The sequence below is a fragment of the Hylobates moloch genome, unplaced genomic scaffold, assembly GCF_009828535.3.
Source record: "Hylobates moloch isolate HMO894 unplaced genomic scaffold, HMol_V3 SCAFFOLD_1, whole genome shotgun sequence".
In the NCBI taxonomy this organism is placed as follows: domain Eukaryota; kingdom Metazoa; phylum Chordata; class Mammalia; order Primates; family Hylobatidae; genus Hylobates; species Hylobates moloch.
Window position 1 is genome coordinate 14,264,465 of NW_026652276.1, and position 25,043 is coordinate 14,289,507.

The 25,043-nt window shown below is 38.7% G+C and overlaps 1 protein-coding gene across 9 annotated transcripts in view; it reads right to left on the reverse strand.

Annotated features, from left to right (window-relative positions):
• Positions 1 to 23,770, reverse strand: part of AGFG1 (ArfGAP with FG repeats 1) — an 82,915-nt gene extending 59,145 nt beyond the window's left edge. For 4 of the 9 annotated variants that reach the window (XM_032754121.2, XM_032754116.2, XM_032754113.2 and 1 more), the window contains exons 1-2: positions 23,320 to 23,770; positions 4,233 to 4,326 (exon numbers count right to left, since the gene is read on the reverse strand). In XM_032754121.2, the coding sequence (XP_032610012.1) occupies positions 4,233 to 4,326; positions 23,320 to 23,486 (261 nt within the window). In that variant the 5' untranslated portion in view covers positions 23,487 to 23,770. The remainder of the gene's footprint in view (positions 1 to 4,232; positions 4,327 to 23,319) is intronic. The other 5 variants (XM_032754118.2, XM_058437727.1, XM_058437726.1 and 2 more) reach the window with 5 other exon arrangements.
• Between the last annotated feature and the right edge of the window lie 1,273 nt (positions 23,771 to 25,043).

Sequence of the window (25,043 nt, forward strand, 5' to 3'; positions counted from 1 at the left end):
ATTTCAAAATAAAATTATTTCTACATTTTCTTTTCTATTGAATTATCTACTTACAGCAGCGTTCACCAGTCCACCTTCCATTAACTTTATAATCAGAAGTTAATCCAACTTCCTTTAACTAGAAAACCATAATTTGCCCATGACATCACAAATAAGGACACACAGAAAATCACTATAGATTTTTTTTTTTTTTTTTTTTTTTTTGGAGACAGTATCTCGCTTGGTCACCAAGGCTGGTGTGCAGTTGCATGATCATGACTTACTGCAGCCTTGAACTCCAGGGCTCAAGCAATGCTCTCACCTCAGCCTCCTGGGTAGCTGGGACTATAGATGTGTACCACCATGCCTGGCTAATTTTTAAATTTTTGTAGAGATGGGATCTCGCTTTGTTGCCTAGGGTGGTCTCAAATTCCTGGCCACAAGGAATCCTCCCACCTCCACCTCCCAAAGTGCTGGGATTACAGGGGACCTACAGTGCCAAGATCACTACAGGTTTTTTTTAAAGTAACTGTATGATACAAAGGAATACATGGAAACTTTTTGTGAAATATTTTGGTTCTGAAAAAATGACAGAAATTACTTCAGCAAATAAATACAAAGTGCTCCAATGCGAAATATTTTACTAGCATCTGGCATATTATGTGCTGTAACTTAATAATATACATATCTCCTCCACCAAACACACTGCAGAAGTCTATAAACACTAAAGTGATAATCAAGAAATTTGTAAACCACATCTGTAGAAACTAATGATATACTCTGTAAGTATGGTCTCTACGCATATCTATAAATAGTAATTACATTATTTGCTTACCACAGCTACCAATACAGACCAATACAGATATACTTTATTGATGACTAAAACAAAATTAGTATTGCCATCAGTTGTGTGACTGTATCCATGCCCTTTGCCCTGTAACTTGGTAGCCCATCTCACTCTGATTCTGGGCTTGGAGCATGACTTTCTTTGGCAATAGGATGTTCAACTACAATGCAAGTATTAAGACAGAATTAAATTATATATGCAGAAGACCATACACAGATGTTTCCCACATATAAATGTCTGGAGGAACATTCATAGCATATGGCATGCAGGTTAATTCTGTTCAACACATTACAAGTCATTCATCATTCATGGTGCTTGCCTGCTTAAGGCAGCAACATCCTCCAATAGTGACAACAACCAAACATGCCCCCCAGCACACTAAAACTCCCTGGTGGGGATCAAAGATCCAAGGCTGCTGCCGAAGCCAATATACTTTCTGATCTTTTAATTTTGGATATACTCATCTTCAGGCATGAACTCATTCATGAACAAGATGTATGATAGAGGCTTTTTAATCCAAAACTTATGTGACTGAATATGGCCCTTTCCAAACTATTGACAAGAGAAATATGGCAACTTATTTTGAAATGTAAACTTACGTTCTGGTACTATTCCCTATGCAAGTGATACTTACCATTTAAAAGTTTAAGAAAGATAAAACTGATAATAAAACACTTGCACGTGAAATCCATAAACATTTGGTTATAAAGCTGTACCAACTGTCCCAACACTTCATTATCTTCACCCTCTACACACCTCTCAAAATTTTAAGAACACAGATACTGTTAATACTGTAAAGAACCAAACATACCTGTCCATTATTTTGGTTCTAAGATGTTCTTTGGTACACTATGAGAAGGTATGTTTGTCTTTCTTAACAAGCATTTACAAGGTTAGTATATTTCCTAGGAACCTATTGCAAGTTTCCCTTTTTCTTTTTGTACTGTTTGCTCCATCTTCAGTGACTTCCACTACCAGCTTAGGTTCTAGTTACCCTCAAAAACCAACAAATGTGTCACCTGTTCTGTCGTGTCTTCCCAATCCTCTCCTTCCCACCAAAATACTGATTCCCTTTTCCATACTACTGCTGATAATTCTTATCATTATTTATCTAACACCATGTTGCAATTATCTGTTATGTATCTGTCACACCAACTGTGAGCCCTTTGTCCACTAAGCCGGTGTAACACATCTATAACCACATCCATAATACCCAGTACAGTGACAGTGATTGTCATGGTAAGTGCTTTGAGTGGTCTATCAACTTGCAAACCTCTCTGTAGGACTTAAGATTCATAAATACATTTCAGTCACTTGTAACATTTACATTTTGCTTCTACTTTTTGATACAGTGAGTTCTTCAAAATTAACTAATTCTTTTTATATACTCTAAATTTACCCTAATGCTACAGCCTTAAAAAATATTCCTTCAGAAATCCTGCCATACATGACAATAAGGATGAATCCTGAGGATATTACAACTAAGTGAAATATGCCAATCACAGAAGTACAAATATTGTGTGATTCCATTTATATGAGGTATCTAAAATAGTCAAACCCATAGAAGCAGAGAGTAGAATCGGGGCAACCGGGGCAGAAGATAAAATGAGGAGCTGTAATTCAACTGGTATAAAGTTTCAGTTATACAAGATGATTAATTTCTAGAGATCTGCTATACAACACTATGTCTATAATTAACCATACAATACTGCACACCTAAAAATGTGTTAAGAGGGTAGGTCAATGTTCCCGCAATTAAAAAAATATATACTCCTTCAATCTTGGTATTTTTTTGGACCAGTCTCCACCTAACCTTATCTTACATGTTGTTATATTTTCACTTCTTCAACTGACTGCTGTTATCACAGTTTTGTTACTCTGGTTTTACCTACTTTTAATCTAAAGACAGAATAATATTCTTTATTTCTGATTCCATTCTAATTTCCAAAATTTTGCTTTTTCAATTGACTTACTTCTTCAATTGACTACTGTTATCACAGTTTTGTTACTCTGGTTTTACCTATTTTTAATCTAAAGATAGAATAATATTCTTTATTTCTGATTCCATTCTAATTTCCAAAATTTTGCACACTAAGCCAACATTCCAAGAAAGTAACTTCAAGTGTGCAATGTTAAATTAATCCTACTTGTAAACTTTACACAAGTAGTTCAAATTGTATTTTAATCAATATATGTATTATTCTATGCTTACTCTTCATTAAAAGCCTCCTACCCTTTCATCCAGCTTTACATGTTCTTATAATGTACTCACATGAGTCTGGAATCTGAATGCTTAAAATAATTTGTCATTAGCAAAATTTGGAGACTTCAAAATGTGCTCTCTTCTTTAAATAATTTAATATGAAATATTTAAAAATATTTCATAGCTGTGAATATATATTTCCTCACTATTTTAGAACCAAAAGCCCATGGACATCACAATTAGGCAAACAATTTTAAGCTATTACTTTCAGAGTATTAGGAAGAAAGGTGGAGTGTAAAATGCTTACATATATTTTCTAAGGGTCCAAGGAGAAGATTAAAACTAATAAAATTTTAATATTTAACTTATTTTATGTTTATTAAGGATATCAAAGATGCAACCAGAAGAGTACCACTAAAGTACTACTTATCCTTTCTAGAAAATGAGACTTTTCTGTCAAATAATAATAGCTATTATTAATCAACTTGGGTTAACTGGCTCATCCCTACCTCAGGATTATAAAAAAATGCCCACTCTCTTAGTTAATTTTATTAATTTTAAAAATATTAGAAAAATTTTAAAAACTGTTACTAATAGCAAAACATAGAGCTAAAAGCAAACAAGCAAACAGAATAGAATTACTGGAAGCCCATTAAAGGCAAGAAGAAAAAATGCTTCCATCCAAATCTTTATACCATCTGGCTCTCCATGACACTAAGCTGCCACTGAGAACTACTAACCTCCTCCCTACTGAACACCTGCTAAACATTACACATCACATACACATCCAAAGTTAAAAATTTGGGAAAAATAGAGGACTTCAAGTGAAAGATGATCATACAACACTCTAACAAGTTTAACGTAACATCACAAAATGAATTCTCTTCCTCTTTTTTGACTTTTAAAGCGAAGACTAACAGTAACTGTAATAATGGGTGCCCTCCGAAACGCCTTTTATATTCAAGACTGATGACTTTTAAATACATACATTTCACCTCAGATTTACGGTAAAGTGTTTATGTAGTAAACATTAATTCCAAATACATTAAATGAGTACACTTTAAAATATCTAAACATAAAATACAAAAATAACTTTTTTAGACCATGAAATTCAACATTTTAAATAACTTATTAAATCTTATTAAAATGACTGCCAACAAAAAAGTTAAAAATTGCAAAAAAAAAAAAAAAAAACCCACTTACTTCATTTCCATGTTTTTGTAAGAATTCTATTTCCTGTTGTGTGAATGTTGTCATGGAGATAGATTTCACCCTGTGTGGTGGATTTAATCCTCGCCTAAAAGATAAAATATTTTACAAAATTTACTAGTACATACCACATTTTTAAAATGACACATCTAGTAATTCAAAATATTTTTAACCAACACACAAACTTGAAACAGTGTTTTCATTCCATAAACTCAAAGTATTTTTAAATTATCTTAAACTATTAAACTTAATAATAGATATTAAGGTTTGGTTAGACTCATTAAATAACAGACTTAACAATAAATTCAATCAACCACCTAGTTAAAAACACAAAGTAACTGTGACACACAAGTTTCTAGGAAATGCAAATAGTGCTTTAGTGTGTTTCTGATGAAAAGGCTATACATATGAAGAACTCTATGAAAGAATTATTAAAATTCTTTAAATATTTCATATTTCCTAAGAAACAATGACATAATAAGACCAGAGCTATACAAATATCTCTATCAAACAGCTGTTACCTTTAAATAAGTTTAAGACTAATTTAGAAAACTACATTACAAGTAATGTCATGAATTGAGGTAATAAACCAATTAGTAAAGTCCTATCTTGCCATTAATTCAAGTAAGAATTTATAATAAAGAACATTTTCAGTCACCTCAGAAGACAGTGAGTGTACAAGAGGAAACTGCGGGGACATAAGGAAGAGATTCAAAAAATTGCTGCATGCATGATTAAACAATTTTTAAGGTCCTTTACAACACTGAAGCCTTTTCTGTATGGATGGCCTTAAAAGGATTTTATCTTGATGTTTGAACACGCACATGAAAAACTGAGTGGAAATGCACTCAAACAGATTTAATAACTATTTACATGTTGTCCAACTATCTTGTCAGCAGGTCCACCCACAAGAATAATGGTCAAATAATCTATGCAAAGTAACAAGTAACCTATGCAAAGTTCCACAGAACTACTTTGGGATCATGTTCTCTGACAAAGGTCTCATTTGAACTCTGGGTTCTACAGCAATTACTACAATAATTTTTGCTTTTTTTTTTTTTTTTTTTTTTTGAGACGGAGTCTTGCTCTGTTGCCCAGGCTGGAGTGCAGTGGCGCGGTCTCTGCTCACTGCAAGCTCCGCCTCCCGGGTTCATGCCATTCTCCTGCCTCAGCTCCCGAGTAGCTGGGACTACAGGTACCCGCCACCACGTCCGGCTAATTTTTTGTATTTTTAGTAGATATGGGGTTTCACCGTGTTAGCCAGGATGGTCTCAATCTCCTGACCTCGTGATCCACCCGCCTCGGCCTCCCAAAGTGCTGGGATTACAGGCGTGAGCCACCGCGCCCGGCCAACTGCAGTAATATTTTTAAAGAATTTGTCAGTCAATTTGTAACCATTCACACTAATTAAATAGGATACTTAACAATGATGTAAAATAATAAATGTACCAAAAGTCTTTAAAAAATATTTTGAGAACATATGGTGCATAACATTCTAGAAATTCACGGTATTTTGGGGCAAGGTGCTGTGGTTCACATCTGTAACCCCAGCACTTTGGGGGGCCGAGATGAGGAGCTCACCTGAGGTCAGGAGTTCAAGACCAGCCTGGCCAACATGGCAAAACCCCGTCTTTACTAAAAACACAAAAATAAGCTGGGAGTGGTGGCATGCACCTGTAATCTCAGCTACTCGGGAGGCTGAGGCATGAAAATTGCTTGAACCCAGGAGGCAGAGGTTGCAGTGAGCCAACATCATGCCACTGCACTCCAGCCTGGACGACAGAGCAAGATTCTGTCTCAAAAAAAAAAAACAAAACAAAACAAACAAACAGTATTTTTGTCAAAACACAAAGGAGAAGCTCCTCAATTCACTGCTTCTTTTTCTCCCTCCCCCTTGTCACAGATAAATGTCATCTTTCAGATCATGATCTGAATTAAGACAAGTTACACTTCATTTGTTTCGAATTTCAAAGTAGGGAAAAGTTAACTCGGGTTTGGCTGTTGTTTTGTTTTGCTTTGTTTAAATTTAATACTAATTTTTTCCTTCTGTCATCATAAAATAGGGAAATAATGGCTGAACAAGAAGAACTAAGTAACCGAAATTTTATTCTGGTAAAACTCTCAAACTTGGCCAGGCGCAGTGGCTCACACCTGTAATCTCAGTACTGTGGGAGGCCAAGGTGGGCCTATCACTTGAGGTCAGAAGTTTGAGACCAGCCTGGCCAACGTGGTGAAACCCCATCCCTACTAAAAATACGAAAATTAGGCAGGCGTGGTGGTGCTTGCCAGCTGCTCAGGAGGCTGAGGCAGGAGAATCGCTTGAACCCAGGAGGCAGAGGTTGCAGTGAGCCAAGATCACGCCACTGCATTCCATCCTGGGCAGCAGACTGAGACTCCGTCTCAAAAAAAAAAAAAAAAAAAAAACTCTCAAACTTAACTCTGAAGGAACAACCTCAGTAGTAACTTGCAAGTACCTTTACAGCTTGTAATCACAAAATGAGGCTCTAAAGACTAGTTCCAAATTTCCAAAAGTGGCTGGGTGCAGTGGCTCATGCCTGTAATCCCAGTACTTTGGGAGGCCAAGGTTGAAGGATCACTTGAGGTCAGGAGTTCAAGATCAGCCTGGCCAACATGTTGAAATCCTGTCTCTACTAAAAACTACAAAAATTATCTGGGCGTGGTGTCCCACGCCTGTAGTCCCAGCTACTCGGGAGGCTGAGGCAACAGAATCACCTGAACCCGGGAGGCAGAGGGTGCAGTGAGCCGAGATTGCACCACTGCAGTCCAGCATGGGCAACAGAGCTAGACTCTTAAATAAATAAATAAATAAATAAATTTCCAAAAGTGAAAATTTAGAAAAGTCATTATTACTCACTTAGGGCACAACACTTTGTTTCCAACTCATCAGTATTATGAGAACACGAATCCACCCCTTTCAGGGAGGGTTTAATCATTTATGATATAATACATTCTACCTTGCCCCAAAACAATTCAAAAAGGAATTAATATATTATTGTTCTCTCAAATGCCTCTACTCCTTCCTTCTCACTTTGCAACTTTGTCTCTCCTTATTCTGTAATATCTCCTCCTTGTTCCAGACAAGCCTTTACCCTTCCACCTACTGGTAATATCTCCTTTTTAAAAATGGAAAAGGCAAAGGAGTAACTTTCTGATGAGGACATATCAAACACTATTAAAAGGATGTATGTTTTGGAAATTTTGGAGCAAACAACTATACCCGTATACTTCTCAAATTGTTCAATGAGGAAACAACAATTCATAAAGCTAACCCTAACTCTTTTTAAGTTACATCACACATATATTCTCACAAATGCAGTACAGTGTGTAAATATATCCCAGGCCCTACCATATCACAGGGTCTATTAATGCACAAAGAAGGTATTCATATTACCTAAATAAGTGAACAACATTTTGAACTTATGAAACAAGTACAACCAGAATGTACTCACAACCAAATGAGGAAAGGACATTTTTTCCAAGTGAAATCTGTTACAGGATTTGTTACTCGTTACAGGATTTATTCAAATGAGCTCTCTCAGTACACTCAAAATAAGATTCAATTTACAAAATGGCAGACAATTTTACAAGGCTACACTTATTACATAAATTGAGTAACCATGAGGAAATTTTATGTGTTCATGTTGCTTTCTCTAATTGCTCTTTTATATTCCATTTATTCAGGGATATTAACTATATCTCAATGCAAGGCTGTATATGGATTTTTCATTTTTTAGCCTTCAAAAGCTTTGTACATGGATTTTACATGCTTCTAAGAGTCTGAGAAAAAGCTGAAGACTGATTCCATCAATGTCTTAAGTAACATTCAGAATGATGAGTTGCAATGAAAATGAGTAGTCTCGCCCCCATACCACCCACAGCCCACCCTACCCACCCGCGAGCCAAAACATGAGTAGTCTCAAATACTGATAGTGGGATAAACTCACCAATTTTTATTAAGAACCTCATTACTCCCATTTGACCCAGCTATGCCACTTTTGGGAATCAATTCTAAATAAAGAATTGGAAATACAGCTGACCACCTATGTACAAGATGTTCACCAAACATTATTCATAATAGGAAAACATCAGAAACACTTCACGCCAAAGAGGAAATGGTTAAATAACAATTTAAAAAAGTATGACATTATGCACTTACAATTGTGCTTTAACTTTTTAAGATAAAAATTATACAGTATTCTCAGAACTAATTTTTTTAATCAGCAAAAAAAATAGACAAACCAAATACTCCAAAATGTTAACAGTTCTTATATATAAATGATGAGATCGAATGAATTTTTTCTATTCATAATTTTCTATTCTCTCCAAGTTTTCTATAATAAATATAACTTATTCTGCAGTAGAAAAAAAGGGTAAGAAATAATGGAAAGTCCAAGTGACTAGTAGTAGTATTCCAAAAATTCAGATTTTTAGTCTTGGCTTTATGAATGTGAACGTCTATGCTGAAGAATTAGAAAAAGAAATTAAGAGAAGGAGGGAGCGGTTTTCCATTCTAAGGCTTTCAATTTTTCTAAAACCTGGAAAACCTTTCCTCGCAAATCCTATGATACCTACCAGCATCAACACCTTATCTTGATTTCTCTAAATCAAGGCTTCTTAACTTTGGCACTACTGACATTTTGGGTTGGGTAATTCTTTATTGTGGAGGGGTGTCCTATGCATTGTACAATGTTGAGCAGCATCTGCATTCCTGGCTCTACTCACTAAATGTCAGTAGCACCCTTCATCAAATAGTGACAATCAAAAATATTTCCAGACATTGCCAAATATCCCCCACAGGGTAAAATCCCTGCAGTTGAGAACCACTGCTCTAAATATAATAAACATGTAAATTACCAAGCAAAAGAAATTAACGGAATTTCTTTGGCCCGCTATATTTTAAGATATAAACTCTACCAAGGTTTAATCTTACATAACTTTCTTTTCAGAATAACAGAAAACAGAATAAATATTTCTCTCTCTGAAACAATAAACAACAAAGTAAACATACATGTTTAAAATCCATATAGAATATATATTAAAATTTAAGTTAGAAAACAGACTAAGGAAAGTGTCCACAACAAATAACCAAAAATAAACTATACGATATAAAGCACTCTTACATGAACAGGTTGGCAAAATGTAAGTTAATAAGGCAGTAGGAAATTAATATGTATACAGTATCTAGACTGGCACTTCACATATTTAATCTCATTAATTTCGACTTCCAACAGTATGGCAAACTGAAAAGGCTCCTCTACTACAATATGATAGTCCATAAATTACCCCCCAAAAACCCTACGACTATTAGCATACTATTGAACTTTTTAGAAAAGGAAATCTCTAAGGATCCCCCACCCCACAGAAAAGAAAGACAAAAAATTAAAAATTAAGCTGAAACCAGAATGTGTCCCATGTTATACACAAGAAGCAATGTTGTTCAGAAAGCAAGTGCCAACAATAGCCAAGGCGAGATGAGAGAGCTCAACCTCAGATATCTCTCTTAAGTTAAACCTAACACCCTGGATGGGAAATAAAATACCTTCAGGTTACACAGGATCCTAGGATCCCATGAACACGCAAATTCTCTCTAAAGGAATGCATTTTCAATTTAAGCTATCAAGATTTCCAAATATTAAGTTCAATAAAATATGAGGCTGCAGTAAAAATTATCACACAAAAATGAAACAAACCAATGAGCTTGAGTCAGTAAATGCAAAAGATTAACACCACCTCCCTCCAAGACTTTAGCTACCTGAATTACCAGTTACGAAATATAGTATATAGGAAACATTAAAATAAATGAAAGATGGAGTAAAAATGAACAGGAAATAAGGCAAATTTAAAAATCAGAATTTTCAGAAATGAAAAATTATAAATGTGGAAATTAAAAATTCACCAAATCAGTTAGAGAGCAGATTAGACATACCTAAAGAGAGAATTAATGAACTACTACAAGGTAACACTGAAGTGGTAATGACTGAGATTTTTTCAGATCCAATAAAAGTCATGCATCTACAGATATAAAAAGCACAGCTCATCAAAATCCGGATAAATAAAATCCAATTTAAAAACAATTTGGGCTCGGTGCGGTGGCTCACACCTGTAATCCCAGTACTTTGGGAGGCTGAGGCAGGTGGATCACCTGAGGTCAGGAGTTCCAGACCAGCCTGGCCAACCTGGTGAAACCCCATCTCTACTGGAAAAAAAAAAAAAAAAAAAAATTTAGCTGGGCATGGTGGCAGGTGCCTGTAATCCTAGCTACTCAGGAGGCTGAGGAAGGAGAATCACTTGAACCTGGGAGTTGGAGGTTGCAGTGAGCTAAGATCACACCATTGCACTCTAGCCTGAGCAAGACTCCATCTCAAAAAAAAAAAAAAAAAAAAAAGAAACAATTCGGTGAAACTTCAAAGACAGAGATCTTAAAAGCAATTGGAAAGAAAATATAGGAAAAAAATTTGGCTCGTAGTAGACTTCTCAATGGAAGGGAGAAGACCGTGGAATATTATCTTCAAGTGGTAAGAAAAAATAACTTGTGAATCCAGCAAAGCTATATTTGAAGTATAAGATCAAAATAACAGTATCTTCAGATAAAAAACAAAAACAAAAAAAACCACTAGGCTAGGCACGGTGGCTTATGTGTGTAATCCCAGCACTTTAGGAGGCCAAGGTGGACAGATCACCTGAGCTCAGGAGTTCAAGACCAGCCTGGCCAACATGGTGAAACCCCATCTCTACTAACAACAAAAATACAAAAATTAGCCAGGCGTTGTTGGCGCACACTTGTAATCCCTACTGGGGAGGCTGAGGCAGGAAGATCACTTGAACCCAGGAGGCAGAGGTTACAGTGAGCCAAGATCATGCCACTGCACTCCAGCCTGGGTAACAGAGTGGACTCCATCTCAAAAAAAAAAAAAAAAAAAATACTAAGAGATCTTTATTACAGAAGCTTATACTGTATATACTTTAAGAAGAAAAATGACCCAAGAAAGTCTTAAGATGCTAAGGGGTAAGCAAACTGTAAACTGGCAAATCTAAACAAATATCATCTTATTACAGTAACATCCAATTAACAGAAGGAAAAAAGGGACAAATAATATATTTACCGACAATAACACTTAAATGAGCCAGGTGCGGTGGCTCACGCCTGTAATCTTAACCCCAGCAGGTGGGTGGATCATTTGTGGTCACGAGTTCGAGAGCAGCCTGGCCAACATGGTTAAAACCCCATCTCTACTAAAAATACAAAAATTAGCCAGGTGTGGTGGCAATCCTCAATCCCAGCTACTCAGGAGTCTGAGGCAGGAGAATCACTTGAACCTGGGAGGCAGAGGTTGCAGTGAGCCGAGATCATGCCACTGCACTCCAGCCTGGGCCACAAAGTAAAACTCCATCTCAAAAAAACAAACAAACAAAAAAAAAACCCACTTAAATGAAACTACTTTGTATTTTTAAAGACCTTGTATTAACAGAAGATTAAAATACTGATTAACTCTGGAATGTTAATATCAATAGTACAATTTCAGTTGTAACCATAAAAGAAAATGGAGGGTGAGAGGAGAGGGGAGGGATAGCATTAGGAGATATACCTAATGTCAAATGACGAGTTAATGGGTGCAGCACAACAACATGGCACATGTATACATATCTAACAAACCTGCACGTTGTGCACATGTACCCTAAAACTTAAAGTATAATAAAAAAAAGAGAAAATGGAATTCCACAAGTAAAAGGGGAAAATCAAAACAAAACCAAAAAAACTTTGCCAATTTTTTAATTAAACATTTATGTGCCATACAACCTAGCCCTAGATATTTACCCAAGTGAAATGAAAACTTATGTTCACCCAAAAACTTGAGCATAAACATTTACAGCATTTCCATTCATATATATCAAAAACTAGAAACTCCTCAAATGTAAGATGGAAAAACAAACAAGCAATGGAATACTACTTAGCAACAAGGAGGAACAAACTATTAAGATAAACAACAACTAACTTGGATTAATCTTAAAGATACTATGTCGAGTGAAAAAAGGCAATCTAGGAAAGTTATGAGTCCATTTACACAACATTCTTGGAAAGACAAAACCTGCAGTTTTGGAGAACAGATCAGTAATTGCCAGGAGTACAGTAAAAACAAGGGCTAAAAGTTTTTTGGGGTGATGGAAAACTTGCATGTTCTAATTTGAGTGGTGGCTAAATTAATCTATACGTATGTTAAGATTCACAGAACTGCATAAAATTATAATGTATGTTAAGAAATAAAAAAACTGTAGTCCTGATTTCGTGTTAGTATCTATAGTAACCACAATTTTTAGACTAATTAAATTTATCATTAGCAGACTAACTTCACCTACCAAATTTGATCATTTCAGTGAATAAAATCCTGTAGTGAATCAAAACAAGTATTTTTAAGATGTGAACCTGGTGTCACTTCCCTTTTTTGCTAAAGCTCTTCTAGCTGCAGGGCGAATTCAATGTTTATAAAACACTTTTCTGTCATGATATTAGTCGTAACTATTGGATGAAAGTGTTGGGTAAGTAAACCACATTACTTTCATGGGGCCAATACTGAAGTATCACCCATTCCAGATCCTCAAATACACATTTTAAGTCTTCAGTTTTGTGCAAAAAAAAAAAAGACTCAATAACTGCAGTTTTGATATCTTGAAAACATGTTTGCAAGTTAATTGGTTTCAAGAAGTTCAAAGTAGCCTACTGGTGCAGCCCAGTACATTTTTGTAGTATAATTAAGACATTTGCAGATCCCCAGGAGATTTAGTTTTAATGACCACCACCCAGGTATGACTGTAACCAGATGGTGTGACTCATTCCATATGTCCATCAGTATGCTGCTCTTAACTAGGCCTCAATCTTGCAAATAGCCATTTGTTCAATTCAAATAACAATCTGTGCTGGATGAGTAAATAGGAAAGCTTATTTAGTTTTATTAATTATTTTTCTCCTGCTGGGGGAGAAGCTGGTTAAAATATTCTTAATAACCTGTGGAAGTTTATGTAGTTGCTAATAATATTGGCAGAAAGTAATAAAGTTGACATTTAGATCTAGCCCATCCTATTTATTTACTAAAAATATTACATATGTTTCATAGCATAAAATTATACATTTAAAATCTAGAACAGACGGAATGTGCCTTTAGTGGGTTATGAAACCTACAAACTATTGATGCCAAGACACTGTATATGTTGGCTAGTCCAAAATATTTGTCTATCCAGAGTCCAACATTAAAAAACTGAATATATTTAGCTTTCCATATATAATAATAAGCATGATATAAATCCCAATTGTTATTCTGAGTTTCTGGGAAGGCCACAAATACTACACCATAAAGTCCTTGTAACACTTAGAGCAAGCATCTAAAAAGTAATATTCAAGTTATGATTTAAATCTAATTAAGGCATTCTAGTTAAAAGTAGTGGACAAAATCTAAATGTCTTCACATGCCCAAACTCCCAATGAAATAACAGTAAAGGAATAAGAAGGTATTAACCCACAAGAGACAGAGGGTTACCATGATGTGTTTATCTCACACTGCATGCCTGTATCAAAACTCGTATCTTGTGTACCTCATAAATACATACACCTACTATGTGCCCACAAAAATTAAAATAAACAGAGCGTCAGAGAACAAGAGGAGCCCAAAAGCACTCAACAGTTCTCGAATAACAAAATTTGGAATATTTAAAAACAAAATACCAGCAGTAAGTGACTTTATGGAGAAAGCCAAAACAGAAGCTTCTGCAAAGGTGGGAGAAGCCAACTGGAAACTGATTCCCACCACAGGACGTATGAAGATTTACTGAAGGAACTGGATACAGGTGAGGGCTTAAAGTGGGGTCAGAAATCATTAGACTCTCCAGTTCCTTAACAGCCAAAAGCATACTCCCACCAGCCCTAGGCAGAAGTCTGAAGGAAAGTTTTAAAGAGGTTATACCACAGAGACTTCAAACTCAAGACACTGCTGAAGACTCGTTAGGCACCATGTGGAAAGCTGGAGGATTATCTAAGATCGTACACACAGAATGACAGTCACCTCCCTCAACTTGGCTCCCAGAACAGTGGCATCACAGGCTTTTATATTCCCCAAAAAAAAGATTGGAGAAAGTATGTCTGAACTATAAAAAGCGTGAGTTTCCAAACAAAGTCAAAAAAAAAAAAAAAAAGCCTAAAACACTGAACAAAAGACCTACACCAAAATACTTCAATATGAGGTTCTGAACAGCAGGAAGAAAAGAAGATCTTACATACTCCAAAAGAGGGAAGAAAAGAAGTGGGTCAGAAAGCCTCAGTAATAAGAATAGCATCAGACTTCTCAACAGCAACACTGAAGGTTTGAAGACAACTAAGCAATATATTAAAAGTTCCAAGGGTAAAGTATTTCCACCTTTGTGAATGTAGACTAATTTTTGAAAAGAATGCAGAATAAAACATTTTCAGCTTTGTGGCTTTCAAAAATGACCTCTCATTCACCTTTCATCAGGAAGCTAATGGAAATGTTGGGGGTCCTGGAAAGAGAGCATCTAACATAGGTTACAGGTGAAGGGAATTTCCAGAATGAAGGTAAAAGAAAAGTTCCGGTACGAGAGCCGCACAGTAGGCCTAGACAGCAGCATTTCCAGAGCAGAAGATTACAAAAGTACCCAGAAACGGTTAAAAAAAAAAAAAAGAGCTGATGCATCTGATCATATCGAAGGAAGTTCATTGCAGCTCATGCCTGTAATCCCAGCTACCAGGGAGGCTGAGGCAGGAGAATCACTTGAACCTGAGAGATGAAAGTTGTAGTGAGCAGAGTTGGCGCCACTGCACTCCGGCCTGGGAGATGGAGTAAGACTCCGTCTCAAAAACAAAATAAAATAAAATAAGAAATACGGAAAGACAAGAATTTTTGGAATCTGACAATTACAAGGAAAATTCCTCTTTCCTTTTCTGAACATACACTGTTTCTCCATAACTTACAAACACTGGTGTTGCATCTCCCCTTAGAGTCACCAAAATAAATCTATTACCTCTCCCAATGCCTTAAATTACCCAACGACAGTGATCATGTGTACAGCTCCCCCACTGTCTAATCTTTTCTTCTTTAAGCTAGTAGCATTTTTGGTTCCTGCAAATGTTTCTCTAATACATAGTTTCAAACTTCCTTACCATCTTGATCAGATTCCTTGGAGCATGCTCCAGTTTGTTAACATTCCTCTTAAAATAAGCAACCAGAATAAAAGCAAGGTATAATTATGACCTCTACAGAACATGCATGGTGTCAATCAAAAAGATTGCTATCTTAGTCAGAAGTCTTTGAGCAAAGTATGTTCTAACACAAACAAAAATTAATTCTCTGTATTTCAAACAACTCAAATAAGTTTCCTGTCCCCACTGTACAGTTCATGAATTTCATTCTAATGTTCAATCAGGTGTCTTTAGCAGTAGTTCTCATGTGTAAGGTTGTAAAAGATGTCACAAGGAACATGCTATTAATGTAAGTACTCAAAGTTATAAATGATTTAAAAACGTTTTTACATACACTAAAGGTATCCAAGTTGTATTTCCCTAGACAATCATCACTTTGATTTGAATTACAAAACACATTACGGAGTAGGGGAAAAAAATGAGGGGGAGTAATAACACCTAGTCCTGAATATTTCCATAGGAGTTTCTCACAAATGTGAACATCATACACGCTGCATAGAAAAGAAGGAAAATATCAAATAAGGAGATTTGCCTGTTTTCCAAAGAATGCTATTGGAACAGATACAGAGGTTTCTAAAGAGACAATGATTTTCAAATTGAGATCCAGAGGTCGGCAAGTTCTTTTAAAACAGTGTCTTAATTCTTTTCATTTATAACGCACTAATATTATAAAATTTAATGTAAATTTAATCTAAACTGTATTTTATCCACTTTGAAACTAAAAGCCAGTGTTTAAAAATCACATGCCAAAAATGATGGATGAATGAATAAGGAACAGAAAAAGGCTTAACATGGCAATGATGCCTTTATACTCAGTTATGGTCAAATGATGTCACCACACTCTGAATGCTGGAGTTTTCCCAGTATAAAAGGTACCCACAGCACTATACAGAAGAGTCCTTCTTATCCAATTTGCTGGTTAAATCTATGTTTCTCCTTCCCTCTGAGAAACCTAAAGTTAATGCCTACTGCACAATGAACATTCATGGCTAGAAGGCCACTCTCTCCTGCTGCTCTCTTAGGACAGAGTGAGTTTTATGCTTATCAAAATTTGTCTGGTATAGTATTTGGTAATATAGTTGGTACAGTACTTGGTAAGTATATAGTTTAAGTGAATGTCATGTAAAACAATGGCCCGAGTGAGAAGAATTATTTCCATGTAAACTAAGTATTTTTAGAGACTAAAACAAGTCACTAGGATAAGCTGTTATTTGACCACGGAAAAGAACTGTAAAAGACTGAGAGAAAAATCATAAAAATCTGGAAGAATTCAGCATTCAAACTGTTTTATAAGTACATTAAAATGCTAAAAATCATAAATAGCACAGCATGAGTCTGGGTTATATTAGGGGACAAAGAATCTAATCAGTGGACCCATATTCAAAGCCTTATGTGCCAGCAAATTAACAGTTGTATGTGAGAATTTAAAAACCTAAGCTTGAGGCAGGGCATGGTAACTCACGCCTGTAATCCCCACAATTTGGAAGACCAAGGTAGGAGGATTGCTTGAGCCAGGAGGTGGAGATCAGCCTGGGAAACATGGCGAAACCCCATCTCTACAAAAATTAGCTGGGCATGGTAGCACGCGCCTGTAGTCCCAGGTACCTGGAAAGCTGAGGTCAGAGGATCACCTAAGCCTGGGGAGGTCAAGGCTGCAGTGAACCATGATAATGCCACTGCACTCCAGCCTGGGCGACAGAGTGAGATCCTGTCTCAAAACAACAACAAAACCCAAACAAACAAAAAAACCTACGCTTGCTAAATATATATTATATATGTATATATAATAGATACATGTATATGTATGTGTGCATGTATTTTTCTCTTTTTTTACTGATTGCTTGCTTTAACTGAATTTTTTGATAAACTTATCCACTGTCAATCTTGACTGCATAGAATGAGGTTCTAATTAGAATTCAAATATGAAAAATAGCACGAGAATTACGGCACATGGTAGTATGGGAGTGCCAAATTCAAAAGAATCGCTGTTGGAACGGCACCATCGCTCCCATTGAATTCAGAATACACAACAGTATTTTCTCAATGAAACTCAAAAATAAGGACACACATTTTGGAGCTAAGAAGTTCCTTAAAAATAATAATAAGCATGACACAGCCATAAAACAAACATTTATGATGCCTCATAAAATATCTATTCTGGGCTGGGCATGGTGGCTCACGCTTGTAATCCAAGCACTTTGGGAGGCCGAGGTAGGTGGATCACCTGAGGTCAGAAGTTCAAGACCAGCCTGGCCAACATGGTGAAACCCCATCTCTGCTAAAAATACAAAAAAAATTTAGCCGGGCATGGTGGTGCATGCCTGTAATACCAGCTGCTTGGGAAGCTGAGGCAGGAGAGTAGCTTGAACCTGGGAGGCAGAGGTTGCAGTGAGGTGAGATCGCGCCACTGCACTCCAGCCTGGGCGACCAGCGAAACTCTGTCTCAAAAAATAAAAACAAAAAAAAAGAAAAAGTCTTTTCTGCCATTTGAAACACAATGAAGTAAAATCTACCATTTAAATTCCCAAAATAGAGAATTCACAACAATTCACGGTAACCATGGTAACCATACATTCTTTGGTGGTGGAATCAGCATCAGTTCCAGATCCCAACTTCTAGCAAGTTATAACAGCAAAACACTAAGAGTGTGCACTAATTTTACAACTTAAAGTTGAGCTTGGAGAATAGCACCTTCCTCATATCACTGTTACTAGAATGTCCGTCACACAGCTAGCACTCAATAGTTTTTATTTTATTTTTTTTCAATAAATACTTTAACTGTTGTATCTCCAGCACATGGGCTAGTATCTGGCACTTAATAAATATTTGCTTAAAATAAAAAATCTGTCCTTCACAACTGAGAAAGTATCTAGGCCAGGCTAGGTGGCTCATGCCTGTAATTCCAGCACTTTGAGAGGCCAAGGCAGTGGATCACCTGAGGTCAGGAGTTCAAGATGAGCCTGGCCAACATGGCGAAACCCAGTCTCTACTAAAAATACAAAAACTAGCCGGGCGTGGTGGCGGGCACCTGTAATCCCAGCTACTTGGGAGGCTGAGGTAGAAGAATGGCTTGAACCTGGGAGGCAGAGGTTGCAGTGAGCCACGATTGTACCACTGTACTCCAAGCCTGGGTGACGGAGTGAGACTATGTCTCAAAAAAAAAAAAAAAAAAAAGAGAGAGAGAGAGAAAGTATAAAATATTTTGGCCACTTACTCTAAATACTTAATGGAATGTGGCCATATCAGAGTATCCAAAAAAAGTAAAAAAGGAATTAAGAATATAAATCCCTGCTCACTGTGACCTCATAAGGTCCTGAATATTATACACAGAGCTCCAAAAGAGCATCTGATTTGCAATCCATCCTGCAATCCATCCCAATGCTACTAATTGGATAAAAACATTAAATACCTCTTTTCATCTGTCATCTAAAAAAAATTAAAATTCTTGTAATATTCATCTCAAGAGTCAAAATGTACACAGAATTAATAGAATATAAGTTACTATCCAGCTACATTTATTACCTGTGAAATTTCAAGTTTAAATGCACTGTCCACATAAAATAGGTGGTATTAAGAGGGACAACCTCTTTCTCAAATGTTATTTTTTATTTTATCTAAACCCTCACTGAAAAATTTACGGATCACTTTTTAAGGCTGGGACAATCTTTTATATTACATATCAATTATACTAATGTTTATAGTCTATAAAACAAGTAATTTAGTCTAAAACTAGTCTTTAAATCAACTAGAAGTTATTTAACATGAAGGCCATTTTTACTGTTGGCTGTATTTTAAATGTTTGAAGTGTCCATTCATAATTTTAGGGATTTCCATAAATACAATCAGAAAGATAGTGAAAGACAGTGAAAAACCAATCAGGATGCCTTCATCATTCTGCCTCAGTAACAAATAGTTTAACTGCATCTAACTCTGAAGTTCATTTTAAAGTTTCACAATCTAAATTCAGTTATACTCTGAACATCATTCAAGCATATAGGACAGTCATCTAGAAAAAAAGAAACAAGAAAGATTAGCTCCAAGTCTAGTAACATTAACAACAAGATGCTAGTTCAATTTATTTTAAAAAAAGGTATTAGTACAAATGATAGAAGGTATGTCACTATCCTAAAATTTAGAATTCATGATAGTGGATACTATTTGCTATGTATTCATGTTTTCCAGGTAAATCAAGGAATGGCAGCTAGCATGCCTTATTTCAATATTTGTAACTCCAGTGCTTAGCCCTATCCTCAAATACAGTATGTGCTCAATAAGTAAATACGGTAAGGATGTGTATCATTGAATCCTCTTAACAACCCTGAGCTATACGTTATCTTCTTAACATAAATAAAGAAACTGAGGCTAAGAGGATGGACCTGGGCCAATCTGCATGTAGTGGCCTAGCTTAACACCTTGCCCTAAGCCACGAAGCTAGTAGCATCGTCAAAATCTGACTTCAAAATTCATATTCTTTCAATTATACCATGTCATCTAAACAGCAAATACATAATTATTAAACCCAAGAGTTATATTATTCTTCCTAAATTATTTTCCTGCACTACTGCTTGTCAAACAAAAAAATCTTCAGAAGCTATTGTCCCTCCAACGTTCTGCAGTAGACATTTGATGGTTGCCACTCCAGTCTTCATTCCCTACATCCCAAGAATTCTAGATTTCAGATTTGGGAACTCTATTTGGGGATCCTTGTGACAATGAAGTCAGGTTAGAACATGTGTCCAGGGCCGGGCGCGGTGGCTCACGCTTGTAATCCTAGCACTTTGGGAGGCCGAGGCGGGCGGATCACGAGGTCAGGAGATCGAGACCACGGTGAAACCCCGTCTCTACCAAAAATACAAAAAAATTAGCCGGGCGTGGTGGCGGGCGCCTGTAGTCCCAGCTACTCGGAGAGGCTGAGGCAGGAGAATGGCGTGAACCCGGGAGGCGGAGCTTGCAGTCAGCCGAGATTGCGCCACTGCACTCCAGCCTGGGCGACAGAGCGAGACTCTGTCTCAAAAAAAAAAGAACATGTGTCCAGATGTGGCATGATCTACGCTAACCCAATCAGAGGGAAATGCAGAACTTCTGAAAGTATTGGACCAATGACATAAGGCAGTATACCCAGGAGCTGGGGACAACCATACTTGAATGAGGAAAATCTAGGCAATATTATTAAGCCACTGGATAGTTTTACTTTAAAATCAATCAATAAACCCTTCATCTTTTTAAACCAATTTGATTCCGGTTTTGAGTTACAACCATAAAATCCAAAGTGACAGATTTTTATTAGGATATTTCTTCTTTAATATCTTTCACATACAGTACTGTTCCCTTACTCATGGCATGCCCTCTCCCTTGATGCTTCTCATCTATAAGGCACTTGCTATATACCAGGCATTACGTGAGATGTTTAACATACATTATTTTTAATACTGAAAACAAATCTACACCCAAAACCTACGAGGGAAATCTTATCCTCACTGTTTGATATATGAGAAAAATCCAGCTCAAATAGATTGAGTGGCATTCTCAATACCGCATAACTAATACTTGGAGTCAGGATTCAAAGCCATGTGTACCTAGCTCATAAGTACTTGATCTTTCAACTATATGAAGCAGAATTTGTCCTTAAAGGTCTTTGCTCAGGCATCAACTCCCAGAGAAGCTATATCATTTATATATTTCATGGCTATCTCATTCACAGAAAGGAAATACTACAATATATTGTAACTCTACGTTTACATACTTACAAGGCACGCTCCATAGAACAGTTAAGATCCAGGTAACTTACGACACAGGACAAGTGGGCAATAAATATTTGTGGAATGACTCAATAGAGAAATGAAGTCCTATCTGCCACAGATTAACTTCCATTAAGATAAATAATTGTCATTATACTGAGATATCCTTCTATGTAGAAATGTTTCTGAAATGTGGTATCTAGGAAGAAATTTGAAAATATTTCCTGGATATTACACATTTGCTGCTGTACTTACAAGGACTATACAGAAATGTCAGAAATCCGGAAGTGTAAATATATGTATTTTTTCCAAATCAAATACTTTACATGGATTAAAGGACCTGTGTTTAGTAAAAGCAGGACATACATCTTAACCATGTAATAAAAATCAAATACAATTACAATTGTTCTATTGGCTTCATTTTGGAACCAATATTGTCCAACATAAGTAACAACTTTGTAGCTTTACTTCTTTTTCTGTAAATGAAATGCATGAACCAGGCTACCTCCTTGATATCACCTAGCTCTGTGATTCTGTAATAATTCAAGAATATCATTAACTGGCAACTTCTCAGAGTGTTTCCCTGGCCACACAGCCTAAAAGTAACCATGAGGTATCAAACAATTTTAATGTTTCAAAGTATCAAATAATTTTATCAAATTTGTTTTATCAAATTTGATACTTTATCAAAGTATCAAACAATTTTAATGTTCAGCATAGTACTTGCCCAAGACATTTTTCTTACTTTTGCATCCCCACTGGACTGTAAGAACCAAGAGAACAAGACTTTGCTATATTTATTGGCACACCCCAGGGCCTTACACAACCTAATAGGCACCAAAAAAATATCTGCTGAAGAAATAACACTCATGTAATACTAATAATCTCTTTGCCCAACTTTAAAAAGCAAATAGTACATTACTAGACATGTTTTGCATTTTCTAAGTTTTAAGAAATCAATTTTCCCACATAAAGTATTATGTGCTTTGTATTAATCTTACAAGCAAAGGTTTTACGAATACTTAGTAACTGCCACGTAGTTAGTAACTTTAAATACAAGATAATTAATAATATAAAAGCATTTTATCAATTCCAAAACCACCTGCAAATTTCCCAAATGAAATTGCACGGCAATAAAAATCTTTATCAAAATAAAGCTTAATGACGCAAAGAAGAACAAACACAAATCATCCCAGTAACTCAGGACGGTAGTGTCTTTCTGAAATCATGCTGACTTGCTAGCTCTCCTCACTTCTGTGTACAGCCAGGGCACTCGGGTATTGATAGCGAGATACAGATAAATCTCACAGATAACTCCATCATATTTAGAATCGCACAGCTCCAAGTCGGTACCTTATTGCCATTAAAACTTTCCCTAAACTCCTCAACACCCTCTTCGAACCATAAAACTAAAATCCCACAGCTTCAAATCTGCTCCTCTGCCTCCCCCTCCTCCAATTAATCCTTTCGAACTTTTCCCAGGGGATTCACATCTGCCATCAAGATGCTTTCATCCTGCTACTATTCCTAAGCGCCTGCTTTCTCCCAGTTACCTAGGTACTCTCGATCCAGGAAAAAAGGCACGGGCGAGGCAGGCGTTCCCCCCTCCCATCCCAGCTTCTCCCCGACCCCCAGCACGAGCGCCCAGCAGGTGCCTCGCTCCGCACCGCAGCTCCCGGGCCGCTGAGAGGCGGGGCACACAAAGGACCCGCATGGACCTCCCCCCGGCCTCCTAGCGTCTTCTACCCCCACAGGCCGGCGCCCCAGGGAGCTGGAGAGCGAGGGCGGCGGCCGCAGGCTCGGCGGAGACCAGGGACGCTCGCCCCGGCCGCCCCCTCCCTGACCCCAACCCCGCCCACATCCCACCCACGAAGGCTGCCCGGAACGTAAACCCTCGCCCGGCAAAACCGAAAACGCATCCCCAGCCCGGTTGCCCGGGCCCAGCGCATCCAGCCCGCAGCCTCCCACGCCGCGCCCGCCAGCCGGCGCCCAACGGCCGCCCCCGACAGCCTCCCACGCGGCCCGGCGCTTCCCCAGCCCCGGAAAGGTCCTGGTCCCGCCGCCCGCTCCCCCACCTCCCGGGAAGGGCCCGACACCCGCCCGGCCGCCCCGCACTCACAGGCTGCCTGAGCAAGAGGTACACACGAAGGAGCCGACCGTCATGTTAACGTAGGTGGGGCCGCGCTGGTCGCAGTCGAAGCACTTTCGGTTGTGCGGGAGGCCGGTCATGTCCCGCAGCATCTTCAGGTGCTTCTCCTCCTGCTTCCGCTTCGCGCTGGCCGCCATGGCCGCGGCGCCAAGGGAGGAGGCCGGCAGGGCTGGGAGCCGGGCGGCGCTGCGCCGGGGGCCCGCGGTCCCACGGGCCGCCCTGGCCGCGGCCGCCGCCCTCCGTCAGCGCGCGCCGCCCGCGCCGGACCCGGCCGCAGCGGCTTGGCTGTACTGGGCTCGACGCGGCGCGGGCGCTGTGGTACACGGGCTGACGGGCCACACCAACCGGCCCAGCCGGGACAACCGCCGCCGCCGCCGCCACCTTCCCCACTTCTCCTGCGGGGAAAAGACGAGGAAGGGGACGGCAAGAGGAGGCCCGCCCCGGGCGGCCGGTAGCCAAGTGTCCGCTGGCGCCCTCTGCTGGCCAGGAGGAGTCACTGCGGCCGCGCTGAGGCATAGGCTGGGTCTGGAGCCAAGTGGGGAAGACACATGGTGATAATAATATTAATAATAGACAGTATTTATTGAGCGCTTATATGTGCAAAGCGTTTCACATGGGTTACCTTCCCCTTCTGTTTAAAACTCTTCAAGGGCTTTCCACTGCTTTGAGGATAATTCCAAATTCCTCACCGTGCCCTAAAAAGTGCTCCATAGTCGGGCCGAGCGCGGTGGCTCACGCCTGTAATCCCAGCACTTTGGGAGGCCGAGGCGGGCGGATCACGAGGTCAGGAGATCGAGACCATCCTGGCTAACACGGTGAAACCCTGTCTCTACTAAAAACACAAAAAAATTAGCCGGGCGTGTTGGCGGGCGCCTGTAGTCCCAGCTACGCAGGAGGCTGAGGCAGGAGAATGGCGTGAACCCGGGAGGCGGAGCTTGCAGTGAGCCGAGACGGAGCCACTGCACTCCAGCCTGGGCGACAGAGCGAGACTCCGTCTCAAAAAAAAAAAAAAGTGCTCCATAGGCTAGCCCAGTCTACCTCGTTCTTCATCGTCCTCACTCAGCCACACTGGGTGTTGAGTTTTCTGAACACAGCAAGCTCCTTTCTGACTCCTGCAGACCCCTTGCCGTTGCTCTTCTCTCTTTATCTTTGGGCCAGCTAATTTGGGGGGCTTGGGGTGTCCTGTGCACTGTAGGATACTGGGCGGCATTCCTAGTCTATACCCACTAGATACCAGAACAAACCCCCCAGTTCCCATTGCTGGCAACCAGAAATCCCCAGACATTGCCGAAAGTGGAGGGAAGTTTAGGGCGGTGCAGTCACCTGGCTTGAGAACCGCTGCTGTATATGGAAACCCGGATCATCCATAGCTGACGTCCTCTAAGTCAGGTGGGGCTCAGATGTCACCTCCCCCGCCAGACTGTCCCAGATCAGCCTAGTTAATGTCGCAGCTCACCTTTCTGGAAGTTGCTCTCCATCAAATTGCTGCGCTGTGTTTTCGTCTCAGTTCTAGCTATTTGAAATACTGCATCTTATTTCGTGTTTACCACGGGTGATCTGGATTCTCCCTTTAGGCGCTAAACAGCCTGGCCCCTGTATTTTCTTTGTCACTCCACCCCATTCCCCTCGCAGAGCTGGAGACCGGGTGTTCAGTGTTGACGGAATGAATACATGAAATCGTTCATGTAATCTTC